This window comes from Heliangelus exortis, chromosome 7 (genome assembly GCF_036169615.1).
Source record: "Heliangelus exortis chromosome 7, bHelExo1.hap1, whole genome shotgun sequence".
In the NCBI taxonomy this organism is placed as follows: Eukaryota; Metazoa; Chordata; class Aves; order Apodiformes; family Trochilidae; genus Heliangelus; species Heliangelus exortis.
In genome coordinates this window covers 11,925,477-11,952,626 of record NC_092428.1, presented here as the reverse complement: position 1 = coordinate 11,952,626, position 27,150 = coordinate 11,925,477, and the positions used below count along the sequence as shown (strand labels likewise).

Genomic DNA, 27,150 nt, shown 5'->3' with positions numbered 1-27,150 from the left:
ACCAGCCCTAAGTCATAACTTCCAGAGGAGAGAGGAGAGTTCTGCTGCTGGTGCAACATGGCCAAACACAGTGCTGTGGCTTCATGATCAGAGCAAGGTGGATTTCCTATACAGGGCCTGAATGATGAGCAGCACAGAATGAGTGACTTGTTCTTTCTTTTAGCTGAGAAACTAGAGATGGATCACACCTGAAATGGAACTATCATAGATAATAGAGGGCAAAAATGTAATCTGTATTGTTGGGGAGCTGATATAGGGTTCTGAAGCATACATCTAGGAGATGTGCCCTCCTAGGTAGGAGGGTACCTGCTTATAACTATCCAAAGCAACCAGTCTCAGAAGACAGGACTGCAGTGAGCTGGAACTTACTTGAACCTGTGCACAGCAAGGAGGAGAAGAAAGGATATGTGCCAAACCCTATGATAAGAAGATCCTTGGCCTTTGGTACCACAAAAGGACATCTACTTGGGCTAGGTCTCAAGTTATGCAAACATCTTTGGGCACAATGTCACTGCAACACTCAGTGGGTATGAAGGAACAAGACCCTTTAGCAGAGCAGAAGGCTGTGCAAATGAAAACACATCCCTCAAGCCAGAGTCTTCTTTCCAGGATGCAGCATGCACACAGACTAAAAGTTTCCTGCTCCAGGCTACAAGATTAGCTTGCACATGTTGCCTCCCAAGCCTTCACTCACACCATGGCTCTGCTTAAGTAGGGCAATGATTATGTTCAGGAGTTTAGGTGGGTCAGATGCTATTCAGTGCACAGAATTTAACACAAGGGCAAAAACCTAAGATGAATTCTTAAGCTGCTCTACACGAGATTTCCCAAAGGGTGGGCAACTCCGTTGTACCCATAATATCTGGAGATACAGCCCTGTAGATGAAACTTTGTTAAGCTGCTCCAGGTTCTTAAATGATCCTCTTTGAATTAGAGAATGCCTTTCAAGATTTGAGATTTGTAAGGCAATCTACTCTCATATTATGTGAGAAGCAGTGCCTTCTGTTCTCAGCTGTCCTCCAGCATACTTACCAATATAATTTACACAGTCAGACAGACTCCGAGAAGCAAAGGGTCCATCATAGACAGTTTTGCTTTTATCAAACAGATAGACCATGTAGCTATCCCAGCCTCTCTGATGAGAAAAGAGAACATAAACAAGACAAATCCCAAACACAGTTCCCATTAACCCTGGTTAGTAGCCCTGGTTATATCACAGAATAATTTTTCTGGACAGATACTCTTCTTTTCTGGTGACTTTAAAAGCTGTTTCTGACAGATCTCACAGAAACACAGGGCCCTTTGCTACCAAGTTACTTTATTTAACTATTTAGACCAAGTATAACTATGGGAATCCATGTACATTTCCTCAGAAAGGAAATAATGCTAGACCTTAAGATTTAAGAGAGCAAACTCTCCAGCAGGAGAAAATTAAGGCCATTTATCTTCCCTAAGATATTTAAATTCCCTGAGAATGTGAAAGACATTAAATGAACAGAATAATTCTTACTACGCCATCAATAACACACTGGGAAGCAGGTTTCCGAGGGTCCAGGCAAATCCCTGTTTCCAACAGCAGTTCCTGATTTCCAGAACTTATTCCAGTTTCAAACTCAATCCGAATCTGAAGGGAATGAAGGCTTTCCTCAGGTTGCAAGAGAAATGAAACAATTTTGGCAGAGGTCATGTTTAGCATGTGAACTATCTGTAAAAAGAGCACAAGTTGATTACAAAACACTGGCTACCAAAGACAAAGGACACAAAGGCCTGGGAGGGTGTATGTTGCAATCAACTCATTAGGTTGAGAGCATCATTTGAGTTTTAATGACTACAATAATCAAGTTCAGGAGTAAAGCCCCATAAAAGTCTGGGACTGTAACCTTTAACTTAATGTCAGAGAAAATGACAAGGAAATCCATTAACAGCCTACACAAGTGATGCTGCAGGTTAATGACACTGAAAGAATGGTGACATGCTAGCACAAAGGCTGATCTTGAGCCATGCTCTGATGCTGACCAACACAGCTCCAAAGAAAATGAGTCCAATTTCCTTTAATCCCTGTCAGTGCTTGTCTTCTCACTGCTCTCATGGCCATCTCTCTAGTTTTACTGGATCTGGGCTGAGACTGTAGGACCCAACCTGCACCACAATACACAGATTTTGACCAATCCCTATTATGGGCACAGTATTTTATGTTTCAGGCTTCAATTCCTTGGGAATCCCTCTAGATCAGACCAAATTATCCTCTGGCTTCTACACATGCTTGCCTCAGCTAGTCTTACTCCAGCAAAGCTTCCATAATTACTAGAAGAGGAAGAGTCAGGTGAATAGTCAGGTGAATGTAAACTCTGGTCTGCTATAGATACTACTACAGTACCTGGACCTGGAGGTCACAGCATTAGTAGTGGAGCTCATGAAAACTATTAGCAAATATTAAACTATTATTAGATCTTGGCGAGTCCTTTCTGAGATGACAGACAGTAAAATAGGATCATTCTTCTGCTCCAAGTGTAAAGCAAGAAATTAATATTGCTGGTGATATTTTGCCTCCTGGACATGTACTGGACAGGCTGTATATACACTCGCTTCCTGATACCAAGAAAAACATTCCTCATGATCCTACAGCTGGATTATGCCAGAATTATAGCTTTTCTCCACTGAACACACTTTGGTCCTCTGAGATGGTTTCAATATGCCTTGTAACAAACCTCACTTACCTTCAAATTCAGTATGTGATCCATTAATAGGAAACACTTGGGACGACTGGTCTTAGGATCTAAACCACCACCCCTCTGTTGTGGATCCCAGTTGAGCATCAGTTGCAACCAATTTTCCATTGGATCTACAATTAAACTAAATCAGAGGGCCATAAGAAAGAGACAACAGATACTCTACACCTTAAGTCCCCTTAAGAAGCCAGGTTCTCACATAAGCAGTAAGGTTACAACTCTGTGGTTAGAGACTGTATATGTGCAACACCCACTGAACATGTGTGGACAGCAGCAAACTGGCCACAGTCCCTCGTCCCGACAGCAGGGAAAGCCTGGAAGGGGGGGAAAAGTGCAGAGACTGAGCAGCCTCACAGCAACAACAGCCTTTGCTGGCTTCAGCAGGAGTACACCCCCATCCAATACATCTTGTAGCACACTACTCCCTCTCCTGACTCCTGTTCCTTAAGTCAAAAGTATCTTGACACATCAGTAAGGTGTGTCAAAATGGATAAGGGGGAAAAAGTTTACGTTTTGTTTTTTCTCCAGAAACTAACTGTGATACACACAAAATCAAATAGTTTTCAAAGCCTGATCTGCAATAACCATCCCTGTCCTGCAGAGCCACATGGGAGGTTCTCCTCCCTGTTTAGCCACACATAAGTGTATTGTCAAGCACATCTTTAAAAGCAGTACACAGTGCAAAAAGCCCAAAGCACTGGCACAAAACCACTTACTTCACTCTCAACTCCAGTATTTTTCCTAGAAATCTGCCACTGTCAATGACTTGTGCTGCACTGCTGGGCACATCTAAAGACACGAGTCCTAAATAAGTGACAATGATGAGAGCCTAACTTCTGATTCTGTACAGGACAATTAATTCAGGTTCAAAGCCCTCCTGGAGGTCTTCAGTCTGAGCCATAACCCACAGCTGGGTTAAGGTCGCAGCTAGAGCAAGGTGCTCAGGACTGTGTCCAACTGAGTCTGAGCAGTCCCTGCTGATGGAGATTCCCACTGCTCAGGGCTCTGCCCCAGGGATGCATCAATAACACAGGGAAATCTTTCCCTTGTGTCAAAATTCTGTTTCCCCTGTTGTAACTTGTGTCTTTTGTCCTTTTGCTTCACCCCTCTGAGAAGAGCTTAGATCCATTGTCTCTGTAGTGTCCCAACAGTAAGAAGACAAAATTAAATCCCCCTTGGCCTTCTTTTCTCCAGACCAGCTTCAAGGGCCTCTCCTTGTATGTTCTATTCAACAGGCTTTGACCATCTTTGTGGCCTTTGCTGGACTTGCTGCCATTTTCCCAATACCCATCCTAGAAGCTTCTTCTGTGTGGTGGAGCTAACTCAAGTACCTTGGTCTATGACACTCTATAGTATGAAGTTATCAGGTAGCTGTTACTCAGTGGTCTTGTGATACTGTATGGAAAGCAGCCATGGAGTTCACACTGCAAGGTGAACCACCATCATCTTGCCAAATGCAGAGTGAACTGCTACTGGAGAGCCCGATGTACAAAAAAAATGGTAGCTTGTGAGGTGCTTGAAACACTGCTTTAAGAGAAAGGAGGACACCTCAGCTCTTGGGACAGAGCAGGAAGAAATCTCAGTTTAAAAGATGAGCCAAAAATGGTCACATGTAGCCCCAGGACACACTTACCTACAGAGGCTGTGAGGCTGTGGCAAATGGGTACTAAAGCGAACCTCCCCATTCATCTCCTCAGAAGCAAAGATGTGCTTTGGATCCTTCTTCTTGATTTTTTCATGCCTAGAAAATAAAATAATTTGTGGATATACTGACAATGTTATTTTTGTAAAGGGCCAATTAAATATGGCAGCAGTGAAAAGAGCCACAGCCTAGAACCTCTAGAAAACAAACTCTTCTTTCAGGACAAAGATGACATTTGCAAACAGTCCACCCAAAATATCTCCAAGTGCAATTAACTCTCTCTGGAAACATTTTTGCACCTACTTGCAAGGAGGTCTGGTCAGCATCAAGCAAGAGGGTCAACATATAGCAACTTACTGACCACAGAGCAAGTCTGAGCAACAAAATCAGCCTCCACACAGTAAAGAGACAGATCAGATCTGCAGAAGTCACCTCGCAAAACCTCTGCCCTTACCTTGATACAAGTGAAGCATCAAAGCCATGTTAGAAACACAGAATGCAATTGGACCCAGCACCAGGGACCATCACCAGCAACTCTGTCTCAGTTCCCTCACCCTGGCTCACTCCATCACCTGTTTGAATCTTGCCAAAGTTCAGCTGCTCCCAGAGAAGCAGCATTTCCCAGGGTGAGCAGTGGTCAGTTGCCTGGGAGGCAGCTGAAGACTTCTTGCTTCTGGGGCTGCCGCCCTGTGTCCTAATTAGCCCATCTGAAACTGAAGTTCCATGCATATGGCCTGCACTGTTCCCTTCCTTCTTTTATACATTGGGAAGAGGTATTTTTAATCTCATTCACTCATTAATTTTCTACTAACACTAGGAAGACAAATTTTCCATGTTGGAAAAAATGCAACAAATAGTGAGTTATTAAAATAGTAACATATCAGGAGTCAGCAGTTAAAAACTCTTGCAAAATACTGATGAAAATGATTTTTTGCTAACACACAAATTTTTAAGCTAACATGCACAAAACCTCAAATTTACCTTTTCTCTTGTTATAATTTCAATGCTTACAAAATAACAGGTTTCACATTTTTCCTGTTGCAGAATCACCCTTTTAAAAACCAAGCTTATGTACACTGCTGGTATTGCAAAGAAGTGGAAAAATAAAAACATGTATTTCTGTCCCTTCTTCTAGCCCTCACAGAGCAAGCAGACAACTCCATATGTTTGTTAAAAGTTTTTCAGTCATCACTTTCATGAAGTTGCTTACACATACATAACTATATCTTTATGACACAAAACATGCTTGGTCTTGCTGTGTGCTATTTATTGCTAACCATAGATAACCTCATAGCTTAGGTGAAAAAAGAACTGTCACTCCATCCCCTCACATTTTTCTGACACCAATACATAGACTTGTTTATATTTATATTTTCTAATTCAAATGTCACTTATGAAGGAATTATTATGACCAGGCACAATATAATAAGCACATACTACAATATGTACAAATAGCCAAACTGTCATCAACACTACTGAAGTAGTAGCAGTAGCTTCTGCAAAGCTTACCAGAGCATTAACCTCACCACCCAACTACCAATAAATTAATCATTCTGGTTCACACTGTCACCTCACCACATGTAGCAGCTGTCATTTCTATTGCCTGGCATCACCTCTTGCAGAGCAGGCATCTTACCAGGTAAATGGCTGTAGATTGTGTAAAAAAGGTCTAAATCCTGCAATGCATTCAAACACCATCGTCCCAAAGCTCCAGTAATCAACAGTGCCCGAGTAGGATTTATTCTCAAAGAGTTCTGGAGCCTAAAAAGGATCACAGAAAGACATTTTGAAAGTGACATTTCAGGGCATTTATTTTCTTGCATCCCTGCAAACAAAGCTGCATCCAGGCGTGGCCTCCAGCCCAGAGGGCACGGGGACCTGGATGAGGCACTGCTTGGCACTGGCCTGGTGGCACCCAACCCACCAGGAGATGGGAGGGAGCTGGGGTGCTTGGGGAGGCTGTCTGAGAGCAGCCCCCAAAAGTGGCACAGGCAGGGGTGGAGGGGATGGACAGAGCCAAGCTCATCTTGGAAGGTGACACAATGAGGGGCAACTGCCCTGTATCACCTGCTCAGGTTCAGGTGAGAAATGAAGAAACACTTCTTCCCCCAGAGAGGGAGAACCCTTGGGTTAGGTCCCCAGAGAGGTGCAGGATCTCCATTTTCAGAGGCTTCAGATCTTGGCTGGGCCAAGCCACAGCAGCCTGACATAGTGTTGATGACAGCCCTGCTGCAAGTGAGAGACTGGACAAGGGACCACTTGCAGGTTCCTCTGATGCATACTTCGGTGATTCTATAAAATGTGGAAATATCACATCACTTGTACACATGGAAAAAAAATTCTTACCAGATATTGTAATGTTCCAACAAATGAAGTGCATAAACTTCCTTGATCCAGATCCTTTGCATATCCCAGGTCTATTATTTTGTGAACAATCTATAGACAATTTAAATAGTCCATCAGAAGAGCAGATTTAGAGAAAAAAAAAGCCACCAAACAACCCAGAATCTCTGCAGTGACATCCAAAGCACACAATCAAGAGGAAAGTCAGAATGGAAATCCTGGAGAACGTCAACAGCAAAGCTCTGACATGTGACACAGTGTAAAGGCTTTATGTTTCACCACAAGCTAACCTTGTCATCATCAGACTTATTTGGGTTGGAAGGGGCCTTATAGGTCATATAGTTCCACCACCTGCTATGGGCAGGGACACCTTCCACTAAACCAGGTTTCTCCAAGCCCCATCCAACCTGGCCTGGAATTCTTCCAGGGAGGGAGCAGCCACAGCTTCTCTGGGCAACCTGGGCCAGTGTCTCACCATCCTCACAGGTAGAAAATTTCTTCCTATTATCTTCTCTAAATCTGACTCTCTCTTTGTTGGGATGCATCACTCCTGAGCTTGGAAGAGTTGATCCTTGAATATTAACCAGCCTTTTTGGGCCCCTCTTCCCTCCACCATTTCATGGTCACTGCAGCCAAGGTTGGTCTCTTGCTTTACATTCCCCACCAGCCCTTCCTTGTGGGTGAGAAAAGGGTCCAGCACAGCACCACTCCTCACTGGCCCCAGGAACCTTCTGTCTCAGCTTAGACTTGATTTTATGTAAAGCAGTTTGCCAGTTACAGGTAGGCAAAACAAGAACATCTAGATTATTATCCAGAAATTTAAATAACATCTTCCAGAAATGACAGTGGGGGACACCACTGACAGAGGCCATCGGACTTACCTTCCCACCTTCATCCTGAAGAACAATATTTTCAGGCTTTAAATCTCTGTGTATAATTCTGTTCTCATGCAAATACTGGATACCAGACCCTGAAAGATATATGTTTGATTTAACAGAAAATAAACTCACACTGATATTGCTTGTCCTGAAGATATATCTGATAAAAATCTAGTGTCTCTGACTATTGGCTGAAAAGATTTGTAAGGCTTATGCTAGGACTGAAGCAGCTCTGTTCCTCTGCTCTCCAGAAATGGAGGTTGCTAAGGGGTTCAGACCTCATGGCATAACTGTAGGTCACATCAGCAAGGAAGCTAAATTAATCTCTGTAGAGCTACAAAATGAACCACAGCATGCAGACAAGCAAAGCAGGTCTCCAAAATGTGCAGGCAGCCTGGAACAGCTCTGTATGTCCTCTAGCCTAAGATGTTGGTAAGTTAACATAAGATAACAAAAGACATATTTATATGTATATATATATGTATACATATGTATATATATGTGTACATATATTTATATGTATTACATTATGCAAGATGCTAATGAAAGAAAACACTGAATTTAATTGTGCAAACAAAATAAATTGAGTTTCCCTTTGACCTAAAACTACTGCCAAACAGTGTCTTATAGAGCTTCTAGTGAACATCCATTATGGCAAACACACCATAACACTGATCTCTCATCAGGAAAAGGACTGTCCAACTGTGATGAAGCAGAAGCAGGGCTGGAGCTAAAAACTGATTCCTGGGTAGCCTCTGATTACTGGTGCAGGGAGCAGCTGCCTGAGGTGTCACCAGTAATGCCCAGTCAGCATTACCAACACTGAACTTAGGGGCTCAAGGCCTCCCTTCTGCTGGTGTGGGACTTGTATGCTCATGTTAGAACCACTCTGTGACTCCCACTGCTAAAAATGAAAGTCCACAATTACTTTAAGCCAATCTACAAAGATTCTGACCCCAAAAGGAACACAGGTCCCCAGACTCTCCTTTGCCTGCTGCAACTTCCATGGCAGCATGAGCATTTATGGCACCTTGATCCCAGGACCAATCCAGCTGGAAAATACTAAGAAAAAAATAACCTGTTTTTAGCCAGCCCACTCTCCAGAACCTGCTCCTCACCTGGGTATGGAAGTAGCTGAAATAAGGGAGGAAATGGGAAAATGCACCCAAAACCAGGCAGAGAGCATGGACTTTGCCTTGTGGCAACAGTCCATACTTGAACTGCCTTGAGGGGACTGTGGAGCCACTAATAAAAAAGAAACAAGATAAATTCTGCTGCAGGAAGGGGAAAATTCACTACTTGTCCACCCAAACTGCAACACTAGATGCTAAATAAGAGATTATCAAGACACAGGACATAAACACTGACAAGACAGCAAGACTTTTTTTTTTTTTTTTTTTTTTTTTTTTAAATCATCATTTTTCCATCTTGGAGATGTGCAAGTGGAAATAAAAGAAAAGGTCCTCTCATCAAAGGGTGAAGGCAGGTATTGTATTTTCCAATTTCCATCATGTGGTTCTTTAGATTTTCCTATGCAAAAGATATTCTGACTGCACATTGTGTAAAGACTACTTCTAACCAGCCATGACAGTAAATTCTTTACTGGATTAATTTAAGAGAAACATTAAATCACCAGGCCTTGCCCACAGTTCAAACACTTGCTCCCATCAGAGAGAAAGTCCCCAACCTTCACTGATTTACCATTCATTTACACATTTAACAGCTTCTAGCATGCAGTTCTTCTTCACTGCATTTTCAAATCTTTGCCAAAGACATCCCACTTATTATGAAGATAGCAGCCCCCATTCTGCACGTGGAAGGGGAACAAAGATGAAGGAATGCAGAGTTGTGCTTGATTTCAGGACCTCAACTGGAAGTCCTCTGAGCACTGACAGGACAGAAGCCCAGGCCAACATGTCCAAAATGTTTTCTTGTGGCAAAACTAGCTCCATTCCTAGAGGTACAGATGGGTTATCTGTAAGAGAATTAAAAAAACACAAGGAGCTCTACTAAGGAGCTCTGCTGGAAAGCCACCTTGCTATGAGAAACTGTAGGCATCACCCTCAATCAGATGACTTGTCAACTCAAGGGTGTCAAAGAAGCCAGGCACTTTCTAAGGACAGAAAGGTCACTGTGTAGAATCACACAATTTCTTTTCTTACAGTGCCTTCAGTGGCCAAGAATTTGGCATAAAGCAAGCTAAAGCTCAACAATTTGAAAAATTAGATATTTGATAAAACACTTCTGGAGCCCATCAAGTTTGTGTCACAGCAGGATTTCCACAGGTTAGTGGTCTTGGGAAATGGCTTTAGAGCAGGCACCCAAAGGTATCAAATTCAACTGTATCCCATGAGCAGTGCTGTCATATTGAGCTACTCCCAAGCTGCATGGATTTGCTGCCTACTCCCTTTCCAAACTGCAGAATCTGTAATCCATGTGTCTGACACCTCCTGTGACGCAGATCACGTTGATGTCTGGCTAATCCTCATCTTCTGAGCACACTGTGGGCTGCCTTCAGACCCTCCCCAGGGCCATGCACAGCACAACAGTAGTGTTTGGGTAGAAGGAGGTTTCTTCTCCAACCTTGCACTCCAACTTCCTATGCTGCAACACAGGGCTGGTGCCCCTTGTTACACTGCACACCAAGTACAGTTTGCTCCCATCCATCACCTTTGCACCTGCCCTTTCTGTAGCCCTCAGCCTCCCTGCAGTCAGACTCATCAGGACCATCTCCTGTGGGTATGGCATTTGAGGCCCTGGGTAGTCTTTGCCAGGCCTTGCCAGGATCTCTGTGTCCCTCTGGGATAAGGGCTGAGAGCAAATCATTAGCCAGAAGATTGCTGGACTAGCCATGGTATGGTTGGCTTCCTCTTCTGCTATGCTCTTACCTACCCTGCTCCCAACTACATTCCAGTTTATCATCTCCTCTGTACTGTTACTCTAAACAAACAAAATTTCCCTACACAGAGAAGCCATAAGACAACTTCAGCACTTCTCACATTGGTTCTTGCTTTTTGGCCTGTAAAAGTTACCTTCTTTCAAGTGACATTCATTTGGAATCTCCAGAGTCATGAACTGAAAAGGGGTTTGAAGGTAAAACTGTGACCTTAACAAAACAAAATTTTAAGGCCATAGTTACCTATAACTGGCCACTGCTCAGCTTTTCCAATCCCATTCCACTGACACATCATTAGTGCAAACTTCTTGTCTCTGATCAGCAGGGAAACCAAGTCCCTTCCCTCAAACAGAAACCTGATTTGTTTTAATACCCTATTCTCATTCATTATTCCCCTTTTCAGGGTCAGCTGAAAAAGCAAAGCACCATAACACATAATAAAACTAAACAAAAACTAAACTAAACTAACAAAAACTAAAACACAAATGCCATTACACATAATAAATAAACAAAACAAAACCAAAACAAAGGCATTAGACTACCTACCAATGTCACTAAGCAGAGAAAGTATTTGACTTTCCTTAAGTCCACAGCAGTTCTCTGGCTTGTTTAGCAACTACAGTAAAGAAAAAAAAAGTTTAAATCCACAATGCAATAGTCAAGAAAAGCATCTCCCATCCCCTGCTGATACAACACAGCTGAAATACAACTCTAGTTGAATGAGGTAGTTGACTTTGTGAAATAAAAGCATGGGAGAAAACAAAAACAACTCAAAAAAAAAAGGAAGTTAATTGCACAGAAATTGCAAAGAAGATTTGTACTGCTAGAATAATTCCACAAAAGCCATAAAAAAGCAAACCATGCAAGCACCTCCACTCAACATGCAGTGATAGTGTGGTGACAGTAGTCAGTCCCCACTCCCACAATGCTGCCTGAGCCCTGCAGAGTTGGAGGCACAGTACCAGCCACCCACCCCACTGTCAGGCACTTTTCAGCAAAGGGCATGTCCTCTGATAAGGGCACTATTGCTGCAGGCTGTCCCTGCAACACAAGTTGCTTTCTTCTGCTCAGACTGCTCAATCCTGACTGCCCTCCCACAATGAGGTTATTTCTAAGATGAGGTTATTTCTAAGCAAAGCTTAACAGAGATTTGCTTCTTCACTTGTACACAAAAAGATGGCTCCTTCTTAAATCCAGCTGGAACAGAAAAGGAATATAAACTCTATGGGGATATGCAGAAGGCCAGTTCCCAGTTCAGCAGGCAATAGGGCAGTTTCTGAAGCTCTGGAGGCCCCAATCCAGTACTGAAAGGATTCTTATCTGTGCTGAGAGCAGTAAGACACTGGATATGTGTGAATCAAAATCAGACCAGACTCCAAACAGAGACACATTGCAGCAAAGCCAAACATACTGGGTGCAACAGGTTACAGGGAAATTGTATTAATGTTAAAGAAGTTTCACAAAAAGATAACACAGCTTCAAGATAAAAGAGTATCTGCCCTTGGATTGTTCTCTGTCCCCTGGTTTCAGAAACAAAAGCCACTCAGGGCTTTTTGCCACTTTACATTTACATGCCCACAAGAAAAGCACCATGGAACATACATGGTTTCACAGACAGCCACAATTACAGTAGCAGCATCAACATGCTACTTATAGCAAAGCAAAGCAGCCATTACCTTCCGGAGGTCACCCCCTGAACAATATTCCATTGCCAGAAGAGGAACATCATTAACCAGGAAATTCATCTCCTCAGGAACTTCACAGGCTTTTACTACATTGGGATGGTTCAACCTAAGGATAGGGAAAGCTGGATGAATATGACCTCTCATTTGGAAGAATGAAATAACAGATTGTCAAGCAGTGTTTTGTTTCATGTTCAACTTCTGTTCCCCAAACGTACCCTTGCTGAGAAGTACACTCTTCAACTGGTCCCCACCAGTATCCAAAGGCATAAAATCCATATCTTTGGATATGGATCATATAAACCAGTGATGAGCAGCACTATCTCCAAGTCAAGGTACACGGCTTTCTTTGATGATGGGAAATATGGGCTCAATTCTGAATTCCTGCACACTCCTGGTAAAATTGTTACACATTTCTATATGTGGGGACAGTTCCCTCCTGGCCCGTGTTTCACATGAATCCTTTAACATTTTTAAATATACCAAGGAGGTAGAACCAGGCAGGTGAAATCCATGTACCTGGAAGATTTATTTCTGCAACTGAATTAAAACAGCTGCTTCCTGACTATCTCTAATATATGTTACTCTTGGGAATAAATTACACATCTAGCAGGAAGCGAAGACAAATCACTACTGTCTACACCTTCCAAAGCCTCTGGAAGACACTGCAAGAGCAGCTGTAGTTGTGCAGCTCAGTGACTGTATCCAGAAAAGGAATATGGTGAAAATCCTAACAAGAACAGTGATCACTAAGCCCTGACTTGCAAGTTCAGGTTGTCTGCAGGAGGATTCCTCCAATGTTTGTGCATACAGTGAGCAGACAAGGGTGACAAGAAATCAGAGTAGGAGCTCAGTAAACCTCTGTGCAGCAGAGGCATGGCAGGCCTTGGTGAGGACAAGGCAGAGCAAAACTGAGTGGTGTCCCTGCTCCCATCACTGGGACAAAGCATTTCATCCTCTGGGAGGAGGAATACTCAGGACTGGGGAATACCTGCATGAGGCACTCAGAGCTACTGCTCTGATTCCATACGGACAAACCTGGCTATCTCTGGTCACAGATACCTCAGAGTGCCATGCTGTAAAGAGGGATGGTGGGCAGCAGAGTACATAGCTTCTCATAAGAAAGCATTAAGTTATTCTGTACGTGTGGAGGTGAGACAGATAAAAAGCAATTCTTAGACTCCCTGTTGGCAGATCGAAGATGAATGCACTACACAGTACGGCAACATGTGGGCGTTCTCCTGTCACCGTGATAAACTCAGCGCAGTGTCTGGTGTGAGTTTAGAGGTATTCAGGACGGACAAGCAGCTCGGGCAGCACAAGAGCGCAGGCAGCTTGACGGTGCTAGGTCTCAGCATCTCGGGATGACAGATAAAGCAGCAAAGAGCTGTCAGGTGTCAGGCAGACCCTCAGAAGCTGGGGTCGGGCTGTGCCCACACTCCGGCCAGGGCGAGGTGGTCGCGGGGCTTTCCGCCCCCACTCCTCGGTCCCTCAGACCGCCCGACTCACGGCCGCTGGGCCGCGGCTGCCCGGACCGCGCCCCGCCGCCCCTCCGCACTCACTTCTTCATGATGTCGATCTCGTGGCACCAGCGGTCCTTGTTCTTGACGCTGAGCTCCAGCCGGCAGGACTTGATAGCCACCCGCGCTCCCGACTCCTGCGGGAAACAGCGCCGTCAGCCGCCCCGGCCCTGCCCTCCCAGCCCGGCCCCGGCCCCGATCCCTTCCCCCCCGCCCCACCTGGTGCTGGTACAGGCAGACATTCCCGAACCCGCCGGTGCCCAGGCGGTCGCGCATCTCCCAGGGCCCGCATCCTCCCGCCGGCTGCCCCCGCAGCGCCGCCCCGCCCGGGGCCCGCTCCGCGCCGCCGGGCCCGGGGGTTCCGCCCCACTCCATAGCGCCGCAGCCACTCGCCGCCACGGGGACTCCGCCTTTATTGCGTCATCACCGCGCGCGCCCGCCACCCGCCAATCGCCACGCGGCCGCCGTCCCCGCCGTCATCGCCGCCGTCACTCCCGGAGGGTGAAGTCGAAGGGTTGGAAGTCGCGGCGGAAGGCGGAGGCTTGGGCCGCCTCCTCCTCCCGCCCCGCCGCGCACTGCCGCCAGTCCGCCCTCTGCGGCAGCCCCAGCAGCGCCTCGCTCGCCAGCACCTCCCTGCAAGCACAGCGTCACCAGACGCGTCACGCACCGGCCGTGACGCCACCGCCTGCCCCCGCGGGGGCCGGGACAGGGGAGAGGGGAGAGAGGAGGGGGACGGACCTGCCGAACTGCAGCGGGAAGCGGCTGCGGATGCGGTGGAAAAGCTTCTGCCCCGTGTCCAGCTCCACGTAGAAGTAGGGAGTCCCCGGCTGCACCACCTGCGGAGGGGGTGCGGGGAGACGGTGAGAGGCGGGGGGGCCCCTTCGGACCCCGCAGCTCTGCCCCGACCTCCCGCCAGCTCTGCCCACCAGCGGGGTGCCTGGGCTTTGGAAAAGGGCAGATGTTTCCTAACCAACGAGGCGGTAATTTAGAGAGGGAAACTCAGCAAGACAAACCCGGCGACCCAGAGCCACCAAACCAAACTTCCACGGGACAATGAAGGGGTGGATCGCCTCTCCTGAGATCATCAGCTGATTATCTGAAATATTGTCTGTGGCTTAATGCTGCACTTAACCACTACAGAATGGTTAAATGAGAGAGCCAGGCAGTGCTGATCATTCTCAACCTGAGCGAGGTCATCCCATACTAACACAGCACATTTTTAGAGGAAGATAAGCATGTGAAGAGACTGCATCACAGAATCATGCAATTGTTTTGGTTGGAAAAGGCTTTTAAGATCATCAGATTCAATCATTAACCCAGTGCTGCCAAGGCCACCACTACATCACACCCCTGAGCACCACATCCATGGTTTTTAAATCCCTCCAGAATGGCAACTCTCCCACTGCCCTGAGCAGTCTGTTCCAGGACCTGATAACTCTTTCAGGGAATAAATTGTTCCTAATATCCAACCTAAAGCTCCCTGGCACAACTTGAGGCCATTTCCTCTTGTCCTGTAACTTGTAACTTGGACGAAGAGACTAACATCCACATTTCTTGGCTGAGAAATCAGCCTCTGAGCTTAACAGCACGGCCACCAACAGCTGTAATTGCTTAGAAAGAGACAAGAATTCACATGTGCTATTTCTGTCTCCTGCTGAGCAGGTCACCCAGTAACCACTGAGCACAAATAAAAAAACCCCATATCACTACTGACTCATTTCTGTGATAGAACAGGAATAGATTCCTTTCAAATCCTTATCAGGGGGAACCTGGCAGCAACACTGAAAAGAGGCTTGGAGTCTGGCATCAGAAGGAATGAATTCAGCAAGCTCTTTTTCAGATGAGCAATGCATCTTCACCTGTATCAGAATACATCTGGCACATCTCCAAATCAAATCTACAATAGTCTGTCTCCAATAGCTTAACCCCACCACACACAGTGCCCTCAGAAGGAAACAGTAGCCTGGACAGGACAGAGGGAAAGTTAAGTGTCAGGTGAAATCTTGTCTCATACTTGCGTGATATCTGAGTGCTCTGGGATTTCTAATAATTCAATCTGTTGTTCCTGTGCCTGTGTAATAAAGGACTCTTTAATGTCTTCAGAAGTACAGTGGTCCAATGGGACAGGAATCACCTGGAGAGAGAGGACATTTCTGTGAAAAGAAGAAAAGACAAAACAAAGCACTTGCAGGAAGTAATCAGTCCATCACTGGAGCTGGTACGCTCCTCAGTACCACTCAGCATCATCAAACAAAAAAGGTGAGCACCTCTTTGTACAGGCTTAAACTTATGACATGATTTTTTCTGTAGGAGATAACAAAAAGCTGAAAACTAAAAGCTTGAAAAAGTTCTCAGCGCAGCCATCTCCTTTTTGATCTTTGTGGTAGTTTAAGGCCAGTCAGATACAGTTACAGATCTGCCAAATACAGAAACCACCACAATAAGCCCCAAAATGATTGATACAAAAGGAAAAAAAAAAAATAATCTGGTACTGGTAGGCAATGACAAGAGTTCTGCATACATTTGAGATTTTCAGCCTATTTCTGCTACAAATGGGAGCACCACGGTTCATGTGCCAGCATGAGCAAACCAGAGTCTTGCAATTTATCTGAAAAACTTGTGGGCTTTTTAATTAGTTTCATGCAGGGAAAAGATTTCCTCACCACCTCACAACACAACCAGTGCTGTGCTGCTGTAACAGGAAGAATGAAGTGATTGTGGTAGAACCAGCAGACCAGTTTTATTTTTGCTCTGGCTCTATCAGTGGGTAGAATGACTTCCCTGCATACTCTGGGAAGTCACAGAATAGAAAGAGAAATTTGAAGGTGAACTTTCTCAATTCATTTGCAGATAAGTGCAAGTTCATGTTCTCCCAGGGTGATACTAAAACCATACCTGTAACTGCAGATGCTGACTCCTATAGTTTCTTTCAAATAGGACACATCTCTTTCCCTTGCTTCTGAAAAACTCCTTTAGGGCAGACTTGTACTTGGTCACTTCTTCCACCACCTCTGAAGACAAATCAACCACTGACTGATAGTGTCCAATAGGCAAAATCAAAACGTGATCAGGCAATAATCCCCCTTTTGCCAAGGCAAGATAGCACTAGAGTGGAACAATACACACCAGTTACTCACTGCAAGTAACACCAGGCTGTGGAAAACTTACTCTTTGACTGCATTCTGCATGTCCCCCAATCTAGTGATTCTGCCTCAGGAACAGGAAAGTCTTCTCCTCTATGTCACTTATTAGGGACTGATTATTAGCAATTTATAATGAGAGAGAGGCACTGCTAAAGGACAAAAAAACCCCCAAATCTTTTGAATGTCAGAGAATGCCTTGTCTGCAGGAAAGTAGCTGAGTGAACTTCATCACTCTACTAGGGCTCCATTTTCTTACTATAACAAGGATATACACTTGAAAATTGTTAACAGCTTTTAAAATAAGACCATGGACAAACCTGTCCCTGTAGCTGTTTGAAGAGCTACACAGGAGCCAGAACTTCAAGCAAATGGACTGTATCAATGATTGAATTAACCTCCAAGATGTACTTTGAGATGTTGACTTTGAAGCTATCCTCTCTTCTGTTTAATTTATATATAATAAAACTAATCATCCCAGGTAGGTCTAGCAGAACTCCAGACAGAGCATCCTATTGTCAGTGCAGGTTCCAGTTTACACTGTGTTCATGCCAGAAAAGTTGTGCCAGATGGTAACACAAGCAATCCATGAGGGCTGGCACAGCAAAAACTGTTCTGACACCATAGTCCAGCTCTCCTGCTGAAGCAAATCTGGACCATCCCTCATTTTTAAAGACTTATCTATATAATTATGTCTTTTGTAGGGGAGATGTGCAGAAACTGAAAACAAAACCAAGAGTTAGCTTCAAATAAAGGTTGGTTGATTTTTAAGATTTAAAATTGGAGATTGATATTTTATATTGCTGTGTCTTAGCATGATTCTGCCCTCAGGTAGCAAAGAACATGCTAAGGGTACTTACATGTGTGCCAATACTAACAACCAAGTGTTTCTCAACTTCTGGGCTGGCAAGACAGAACCAGCAGGGTCCCGTGGGCTGTGCTTTATTGAGAGAGGGAAGAGAAACAAGTGTTAGCAGAAGGCTTATTTGTCAGAATGAGGAAGAGATCAAGATCTGGAAGAGCTCTTATTTTCCAGCTGCTCTTCCCCATTGATAAAGTGCTGAAGATGTCAGAAGGACACAACTTCTGGAAGCAGATCAGAGAACCAGTGCCTCTGGGAAATTCCAGCAAGGCAGGAGGTGACAGAAGTCACACCTTTACTGACTGTGATTCTTAGAATGCTCTAATTTGATGGAACAACCTAATTCCAGCAATAAACTACTGCATAGGTACAGACAAGGACAGCTGCTTTCAAACACACTGGGCAGTTCTGACCTATTCATCACACTCAAAAAAATACGGATTCACAACCAAAATGCAATATCTGAGCTGACTTTTAAATTGGTGGCACTCTCCAGGGTGTCTACAAGAACAGACAAGCAGCTATGCAAAGGCAATAAAAATGACAGAGCTCTCCCAAGAACTGTGGGAAACCAAAGGTTCAATTCTGCAGTTCATTTCTGAGCAAAAGGGTGTAACAAAGCTCTCTTACATGACATAAAACTCCAGAAGACTTTGGAAATTATATGAATATGGATATGAATCTCTCACTGTGTGCCACAGAAGTGATGGGGAAAAAGAAGAAAACCCACACACATTCTTTCACCAAACAGACTGCCACTGCAGCCAGATGTGACCCTGCAGGTACGTACAGAGGAATGACACTGAGCTCAGCTTACCATAAAGAAATTTAGCCCATAGAACTGTTATATGGAAGGACTATGCAAAGCATTTGGAAATCTAATAAATAAAAACTAAACAACTTAGTCTCATGGAACAGCGGCAGACATTTATCTACCAAAGGCACTTCTGAAGAATGTCTTCTGGCCCACTGGCAGTGGGAGTAGCATTCACAGAAGCAAAAGGGTTAGCTGACACCTAGGCTTGCTTTTTAAGCCCAAATATCTTTGTAACAGAGACCAAGATACATGCTTGCAGTAACACTGTCACTGCACCTCACAGTCCTTAAAGATTTCATTTCAGTTTCTTCAAGTCAGACAAACTAATGAGACTTCCAGCACAGAAATACAGAGGTAACTGAAAGGCTTCCTCCCTTCCCAGGTCATTAATACTTTGTGAACTCACAGCCAGAGCAACTGAGGTGGTGTTCAAGAACTCATCAGCACCAAGATCCAGTCTCTTGCTGTCCTTCTGAATGGTAACATGCTGCTTTGTGTAACAGCCTCTTGTCATGTTCAGAGGCCAATGTGGTGCAGAGCATCCACAGAAATGGCATCAGCTCTACCACAAAACTACACTTTTGACTTCTCTTTCACCTATCAATTGTCCATTCCATAGGAAACAGGACTGCTGATTCTTCCACAGCACCTACTACAGTGAGAGAGCACGTTGGCAAACTGACACACATAGCTCAGCAGCTTGAAACAAATGAAGAGTGAGATGGTTCAGTACTTCACAGGAAGGGCTCAGGAAAAAAGCACCTGCATACTTACGGGGCTTTTTGACTTGCTTAGGTTGGGAGTTTCCTCTCTCTTTCCCATCTGAGGGACGTTTCTTTCCCTGATGCTTGTTCAAATCAAAGAAAAACTGACAAGGTGGTTCTTCCTGTTTAGAAAATGAAGACCAAAGCCCGTTATCACATAGAATCACAGTACATACAAGAATTTGCACTTTCCTGAAGAGGTGTGTAACCACCTTTTTGAGCAAAATCATCAGTATCCTGGCACAGAATGAATTGGTCTTTCCCAGTAACATAATGAACTTTGCCTTCCTGGACACGCAGGCCTCAGCCAAGGAAAAAATTCTGGGAGAGTTGTTCCATATTGTTAATCTATTTAACCTTATGCTGAACATTCAGAATTGCTTGCTTTTATAGATTATTCAACTCTCTTTCAGTTGACAGCCAGTGACAAAAAGGATGACTGGTAACCTCTCAGCACACACACAGAAGCTGAAATGATTTGACCAAATTGCCATGTACATCAAAATGCCATTAGAAGGCTTTAATGCTGCAGAGGAAAGAGCTTGTGAAGAGGGTGGCAATAACAGGACACACCACTGAAGGAGAGGGTCACACCAGAGTAGAGTGGGAGGATCACCTCCCTCAACCAGATGGCCACACTGCTGGTGATGTAGCCCAGGACACAGTTGGCTTAAGAAGGGGCAACAGTAATAAACTCCCAAGCACTGCATCTATACAAATTGATTCATAAAAATAGTTTACACAGAACCCTGAAGTGCTTGGATAGAAATAGCCCAAAGTTAAAGCCAAACACTGTTCTAAACTCCCTGAACAGAGAGAATGAAAACAGTGCTCACATGGGGGAGAAGGCAGCAGTACCTCTGCACAAAGGGGTGCTTTGGTCTTCTGTGTCTCCTTCCGTGACTTTCGGTAGGGGTTTTCAGTGACATCCTGTGGCTGTTTCACCAGCTCTGCAGGATCCATTTTACTCATTGGCACAATGCTGAAGGCGTAGAGATACTACAACAAAAACAGATGGCTCAAATGCAAGAAGCTTTTGCCATGACTGCAACTCAGTCAGAGATCAGCTGTGCACTAAGCCACCCTGAAATGGTAACACACAGCTTAGCACTGCAAATAGTCAGCAAATCAGTGTTTAAGCTGAGGCAGGACATGAAAACCATGCTCCCTGTGCCAGTCTCCCACCAGTACAACCAAGAGTTTTTGGGGTGATTCCAAATGACTCACTCCTTTCACTTTATTGAAAGCTCTTTTTGAAAGAAAGCAGTGCATCCTACTTGATAAGGAAACCACCCTGATCCTTGCCTGTTTCCAGGCCTTTTTTCTGTCCATAACTCCTGGACCTTTTTATGTTACCAGGCCTGGTTTCTATGCCTTCTGAACCACTAGCAGCCTGTCCTTCTATACCAATATTCCACAACCTTCTTAAGGGGAGAAGAAAAACAAGTTAAAAAAACAAACCCAAAACCCAGCCCCTTCTCACCCCAGAAGTTATTTTTAGTGATTTTTAAGGCCCCTTTTGGAATTTTGCTTCCTTCTTAAAGCAGGCCATGCAAACAGAAAACACGTAAAGCAGTTGAGGAAGGAATGGCAGCTTTCTAACCACTTTCCTTTCCAGGCATCTTCACAGCTAAATTCCTGATCAGGTAGAAAAGAACAACAGTGCCTCAGAAGACATCTTGCAGCACTTACCTATCGCTCAGGTGAGACAGATCCCTCCAGTTCTGTCACTTTTAAGTGACAGTGTCCTCTAGCTAGCCAAAGCTGGGTTTACTGCTCTATTCTTTGTACTTGAGAAAAGAAGAAAGATTCAAGAGTGTCACTACCTTTTTCTTGCTTGTATTGCCAACATCAGCAAGTGCAATAAATCTGCTCACATGTTGTGGGGTCTCCTGTAGCACTGTGTGATTCCTGTAAGGAAGCAAACCACAATTGTACTGACATATACAATACAGAAATGCACAGCAGGGAAAACACATGTTCTCCATGAAGTCACAGTGAAATAACTGCTGGAGTTGATTTAGAAACTGAACTTGAACTCACATTTTAAAGGGAAATACAGCACTGAAGCAGAGTGGAATGTAGCAGATGTGCCATGAGCTTGTAGCATGGTAATTTCCTAGGCAACCCTAGATGTTGGCAACATGAGGGGAACTTGGTGTGCTGACTGTAAGAGAAATTACACAGAGGGTGGAGTGGAGACACCATGGCCAGGCTTTGTGTTAATTATGGGATCTGAAGGTACTATGGAGCTTATAAGCTGCATGTTTGATACCCCTGGGCCAGCAATCTGTCACCTTTTGACAAAATGCCACCCCTCAGGTGAACTTTGCTCATTATAATATCATTATACCAAAACACACCTCCATCCCCCAAAGCAAGCTGCCTCCAAGGTATCCCTGCACTCTGTATTTTCTTTACTTTAGACCTTTAAAAGCCAAGCAATAGTATTTTTTACCAATCATGATAAGGGATGTGTGCCTACTCACTCAAGCTCCACCTGTAAAATAAAATAAAATAGCTTGAGAGGGGAAGGATGTAAGGGAGGATACCACTGGAGGGAATAACCCATAGCCCCTGACTTCTGGGACCAACCAATGGGCTGAGTCCCTCTTTCCCCCATTGCAACATCTTTGGGTAGCATTCGAACACTCAGCTCTACTGAGTGTCTCCTTGGGAACCTCAGTAATATCTATAGAGTTGCTTCATAGTTTAATCTGTTAGTAGCCAAGCTGCATACTCCTAACCTAGGTATTTGCACATGCTTTGAAGTGAATTTGTCACTGGCAATCCAAAAGAATTTGTGTATCTGTTGCTTTGATAAATTACACTATTCATTAATCTAGCCAGGAAAGTTCTCCTTGAATGCAAACAAACCTAAGTGTGGCTGTGCAGGTTGATGTTAAGCATGACTGGAAGAACAGTGTAGTGTTAGTTGTGTATCCAGAATCATGGGAGTTCAATATATGTATTGGACATGACTGGACTTCTAATGCCCAATTGGCTATTACACAGAATCTAAGCCCAGCTGCCCCCAGCTCCTCTAATATCTGAAGATCAGCTGGAACACAAAGGGGTTTATTTTCTGCCAAATTACTTTACTCCTTAACATAACAGCTACTCAAAGAGCATGTAAGTCACATACAGTCTTCGGCTAAGAACAAGGATGCCTGAGGATAGACTCCTGAGATCAAGCAGCTGCACAGACTGAAATACCAACTCACTGCAGCCCAGAGATGAGAGAACAACTCACTAGGCTGAGAGCAGCTGCACCTTTAATTGCTTCCTGTGGAAAGGATAATAATCTTACCTAACATTACCATGACAGCCTTACTTTTATTTGTAGGGTGTTCTGACACCTGCCTTATATCCCTAGTCACATTTTGCATAACAAGGTATGCCTGAAAACACCCATCTCTTCACCACACAAGAGCTCTTCCATTACACATTTCCATATACACCCCTGAATTAGGATGAATGCTGTTTAAGTGTGATTAAGGGCAACCAACTTGGCATCAAATTCACAGCAATGCACTCAGACAAGTTTTCAAGGCAGCAGAATTATGATAATATGATGCATCTTATTATCATAATCAACGATCATTATCAATTATCAACAATCTTGACCCTGTGTTGGGAGTGAATGACTTCATTAAATTATTTTAGAACTGTCCTTCTGTGTTCCTTAAAAATAAAACTTATATTAGAAAATCAGATTTCACATGGTCTTACAAACCTGTATGGAAATCTTTCATAATAGACCTTCTCCAAGGCAGCAAAGTGGTACCGGGGCTTGAGACTTGCAGCTAGATCAGATACTAACTTGGAGCCACATTTCTTGGTATCTATTTCTCCCTACAAAATACAAACCAAACATTATTTAAAGAAAGCTGTCAGACTGCAGTGAAAAGGAACAGTCTGATACAGAACTGCATGCTGGAAGCACAGAGACTGATTAGAGTGGTCACCATTCCTTCAAAGTAGAAAAAAAAAGTCAAAAGGCCTTGATCTCTTATAGCCAACCAGAGCCTACTTATTTATTCCATTCTGTGTACTCAGGATTTACACCCACTCATTTTATCAATCCAAGTTTGTTATATTTTCCTTCTTTTGGCCTCATGAAGCCAGGGCAGCACAATGTTCCACAGCAACTGCAATGAACTGACTTCAGAGCAACATTTGTGATGAAAGCTATTGACTCTGCTTTTTTCAGGTAGGGACAGATAAAACATCCTGAAGTTTCACAAACCTCTCTTCCCATTATCCTTTTCTGAAGAACCAGAACATATGCTGTGCAGTTTTTACTCTCAGCTTTCTCAACCACTCAGACCACCTAACAGCCCAAACAGCAAGCAGACAGGCAATCCCATGTGAAATCCATCTGGAAACCCATTCCACCAGAAAACAGAACACTCACCGCACTGTTGGCAAAAGTCCCCACATCTCTGGGCCAGGGGGATGTCAGCAAGATGTCCACACCTTTGAAGTTTGGGGTTGATAACAAAGATGTTTTTAACTCTGCCACATCCTTTGCACTAAAACTGTAGGCAGGTGCTGGCTCCTCCTGGGACTCGGTGCCACTCAGGTATGCAATCTGCAGTCCTGAAGTGCCACTGTAAAGCCCTCGACGGCCTGCAGTAACACACAGGCACAGCCTTGGGATCTTGACAAGTAACCTCTTAGCTGCATCACAGACAGAACCAAATTCAGCTGTCCTGCCTCATTTCTAATGAAACTGTTCTTACAGTCAGCTCGTTTTCTCTTCCCATAAACTAATTAAAGACATGGTTTAGCACAACAGCTCAAACCCAACCTACCTAGAGTGAAGCAACTGCTTAGACACTCCCCAGTCTTTTCTCATTACTGCTGTCTTCCCAAAAATCCACTCATATTGAAAGCTCAGTATGAAGACTGAATCAAAAAAAACAACTGCAAGTGCCTTTATATTTTATCTTTTTTGTCAGGTGGCATTCTAGAAACTAGTTTTTCCTTTTAGATTTGCTTGAGCTTCATTACCTTTAAAGATGACACTTCTTACTTCTGCACCAGTACAACTTCAGAGCACAGTGAAATCATACTTCAAGTAGGAAATCTTCCACCCTTCCACATACAAAGACAGGCCCGCTATGAGAAAAAGATTTTCCCAAAGAACTGGCTCTTTCAACCACTCTCCCTTTTGGTATGCAAGTTCAGTGTTAGAAAACTACAAGAAAAGCAGGGCTTCCTCCTACGTTTTACAGAGCAGATTGTATCATCCTTTCTAAACAGAATCCAATCCCGGTCTGAACCCCAGAATTAGAAATGCCACCTTAAATTTTCCAGAAAAAGGAGTAACTTTGAAGTGAGATGATCAGAAAACGCCCAAGAAAGCACCACTAGGTAAATGCACATCCCTAATCATGCATTCCCTGCAGCCTTACCTAAATAAGTGATGTTCTCAGCTAATTCGCCGCCACTGACATCTGGAAAATAGCTCACGGTCTCTTGGTCATTGGCACCCAGAATGTAGGTTGGCATTGGAGCTGAGGAAGAAAATCACATGCTCTCAGTCTGTTTTAATTCAAGTAGATCAGCACAACTTCAGTCCACACTCACTAGGAATCACATCAGGTCCCATCTGTTCCTTCAGACCCCAACATCACTCCCTTGCAGTGTGCTGAGAAGCAATAAGCACAGAACAAGAAATCTGCCTTCAAAGCAACTCCCCAAGCTGCTGTTCCCACAGATGCAAACAACACCAGCAGAGAACAACCTCTGCTCTAACTACAGTTTGCTCCCCTGCCTATATGAGATCAGCTCCAAAATAATCTACTTTTCACTGAATAAAAAACAGTAGTTTCCTAGATAAGAAAGGAGAGCAGCAGCAACACTGCAGCTTCACTACAGCTGTTGTAAAACTGGTGCTTGAAGTTCCAGCTCCCACAGTCAGAGGGACTGTGGGAGGTGCTTTCAGCTGCAAAGCAGAATTTGAAAATGTTATGGATGGCTTAAAATCCAAATTAAGTGACAGCACTTTTGTTTCTATGTGTGTGCAGGTGAGATTATAGACTACAGATTTTTTCCAGTAGTTCAAAGGGTAAAGACAATTCAAGTGTGGAAAAGTATCAGCCCAGGGAAGACATTGCTGTTAACACTCCCCCTTCTCCATGAATTCACAGGAAAGCCAATCTATGCAGAGCATCCCATGCTGCCCAGGTCAGAAAACAAGGGCTGGCCCATGTGGCAGCCTGCAGGCTGAAACTGTGAGGAGGAACTGTAAGATAGGAACAGAAGTGGAGCCACAAGACATCCAGGAAAGGAGAGAGAAGACCCTGACACCAATTAGCAGTATTGTATGTCTGTCCTGTGACTGGAGATGATGCAGGAATAGACCTCGATGCCCAAATTGTGGACAAGCCACTTGGACAGATGTATCTTTGTGTTCCTGAGTCTAAAAGCATTATTTTACATCTTTCCCTCCTGTGTGTTTTCCTACTAAGTTTAACTGTGACTTTTGAATTCAAAAGCATGCTGTGACAGGACAGTGAAGTGGTCAGGTGTTGGCTTCTCCCCAGTGATATTGATAGGACAATAGGAAATGGATTCAAAGCTGCATAGGGAGGTTCAGATTGATGTTAGGAAAAATTTCTCCACTGAACCAGGGGTGAAGTACTGGAACAGGCTGCCCAGGAAGGTGGTGGAGTTGCCATATTCAACCCCCATATTCTGGGGGTATTCAAATAACAGGTAGATGTGATGCTTCAGGAGATGATTTAGTGGTTATGGTGGTGTAGGACTGGCAATTGGACTCGATAATCTTGAAGGTTCTTTCCAACCATGATGATTCTATCATTCTAAATGGTGTAAATCAGCCACATGCAGTGACAATTCCTTCCTTACCTTTCTTGGCCCCTGAGCGATACTCTGCCCATTCTGTCTCTGAAGTGGAGCCAAAAAAGTTCCCAACGCACAACAGCATCTAAAAACATCAGATAAAGTGAGGGTTGCCATTTGGCCCTAGACAGCATGCACAACTTTTTCATTGATGTGCTGTACTGTCACAACACTGTAACATGCACCACTTCAACAACATTTTACTGTATGATAAAGAGAATTCTCTGCGTTTATCTGCAGTACTAAATGCACAACATCAAAAAGTTTAAACACGGCGCTGCCCACAAATCACAGGTCCTCGCAGCACTGGTGCTGGGCAGGGAGGGGTGAGGGGGTGCAAAGCCCCCATGCCTTCGAGCAGAGGCGGAGACTCCCCTGTACATCCCCTCCAGGGAACCCACACAGGGAACTCCCGTGTCACCCCAGGCCGGCTCCTGACTCGGGCCATTCCTACGCCCCTGATCACATCCAGAGACAGCTACAAGAGCAGCCCCACTGCCCCCGTTCCCGCAGGGAATGAACGGGGACACTCCGCGCCCTCCGATCCTCCGAAGCCTTACATCGAAGTGGCCGCTCTTGCTCTGGACGGCCCGGACCCGCCCGAAGAGAGCCTCCAGGCGCCCCTCCACGTCTCCACACGCCAGCCTAGGGAACACGGCTCGTTAGCACCCGATACGGACACGGAACGGCCCCCAGCCCCACCGCGCCTCAGCGCCTGCCACTGCCACTGCCACTGCCACTGCCCCTGCCACTGCCCCTGCCCCTGCCACCGCCACCGCCACCGCGACCGCCACCGCCACCGCCTCCTGCTCCGCCTCCCGCATGGCCGCCTCCCCCCCGCCGCCCCGGCCGCCCCGCCGCACTCACACACGCAGCGGCGTTGCCGCCATCGCTGAAGCGCTCGATCCCAATGGGCCCCTGAGCCGACACCGCCTCCGGTGCTCCGCTCAAACCGCTCCGCCGCTTCCGGTGCATCGTTCTCAGCGCTCCGCCGCCGCTGCCGG

At 44.9% G+C, this 27,150-nt stretch overlaps 2 protein-coding genes and 1 non-coding gene across 3 annotated transcripts in view; all 3 read right to left on the bottom strand.

Annotated features, from left to right (window-relative positions):
- Positions 1 to 14,182, bottom strand: part of CHUK (component of inhibitor of nuclear factor kappa B kinase complex) — a 27,269-nt gene extending 13,087 nt beyond the window's left edge. The window contains exons 1-11 of the mRNA XM_071748846.1: positions 13,910 to 14,182; positions 13,733 to 13,827; positions 12,165 to 12,279; positions 11,035 to 11,104; positions 7,596 to 7,684; positions 6,718 to 6,807; positions 6,008 to 6,132; positions 4,363 to 4,470; positions 2,718 to 2,853; positions 1,511 to 1,705; positions 1,033 to 1,135 (exon numbers count right to left, since the gene is read on the bottom strand). Of these exons, the coding sequence (XP_071604947.1) occupies positions 1,033 to 1,135; positions 1,511 to 1,705; positions 2,718 to 2,853; positions 4,363 to 4,470; positions 6,008 to 6,132; positions 6,718 to 6,807; positions 7,596 to 7,684; positions 11,035 to 11,104; positions 12,165 to 12,279; positions 13,733 to 13,827; positions 13,910 to 14,065 (1,282 nt within the window). The 5' untranslated portion in view covers positions 14,066 to 14,182. The remainder of the gene's footprint in view (positions 1 to 1,032; positions 1,136 to 1,510; positions 1,706 to 2,717; positions 2,854 to 4,362; positions 4,471 to 6,007; positions 6,133 to 6,717; positions 6,808 to 7,595; positions 7,685 to 11,034; positions 11,105 to 12,164; positions 12,280 to 13,732; positions 13,828 to 13,909) is intronic.
- CWF19L1 (CWF19 like cell cycle control factor 1) lies at positions 14,087 to 27,150 on the bottom strand. The gene is made up of 14 exons (XM_071748848.1): positions 27,014 to 27,150; positions 26,707 to 26,791; positions 26,153 to 26,231; positions 24,694 to 24,795; positions 23,691 to 23,905; positions 23,010 to 23,128; positions 21,100 to 21,184; positions 20,132 to 20,272; positions 19,284 to 19,395; positions 17,691 to 17,770; positions 16,586 to 16,795; positions 15,705 to 15,824; positions 14,429 to 14,526; positions 14,087 to 14,323 (listed from the first exon to the last, which is right to left on the bottom strand). Exons 1-14 carry the CDS (start codon positions 27,034 to 27,036, stop codon positions 14,179 to 14,181), a joined length of 1,614 nt encoding a protein of 537 aa, XP_071604949.1. The 5' UTR covers positions 27,037 to 27,150; the 3' UTR covers positions 14,087 to 14,178.
- Positions 15,993 to 16,133, bottom strand: LOC139798724 (small nucleolar RNA SNORA12). Its single transcript, XR_011726932.1, has one exon. It is a non-coding gene; the product is annotated as a small nucleolar RNA SNORA12 (small nucleolar RNA).

Bases quoted from the DNA above. Each gene is read 5' to 3' on its own strand.
- CWF19L1 (XM_071748848.1), bottom strand. From the start codon at position 27,036: ATGGCGGCAACGCCGCTGCGTGT. The intron at 26,232-26,706 runs GTAAGGCTTCGG...TGATGTTTTTAG, and splicing joins GCAAGAGCGGCCACTTCGAT to ATGCTGTTGTGCGTTGGGAA. The intron at 14,324-14,428 runs GTCCGTCCCCCT...CTGTGCTTGCAG, and splicing joins TTCCCGCTGCAGTTCGGCAG to GGAGGTGCTGGCGAGCGAGG.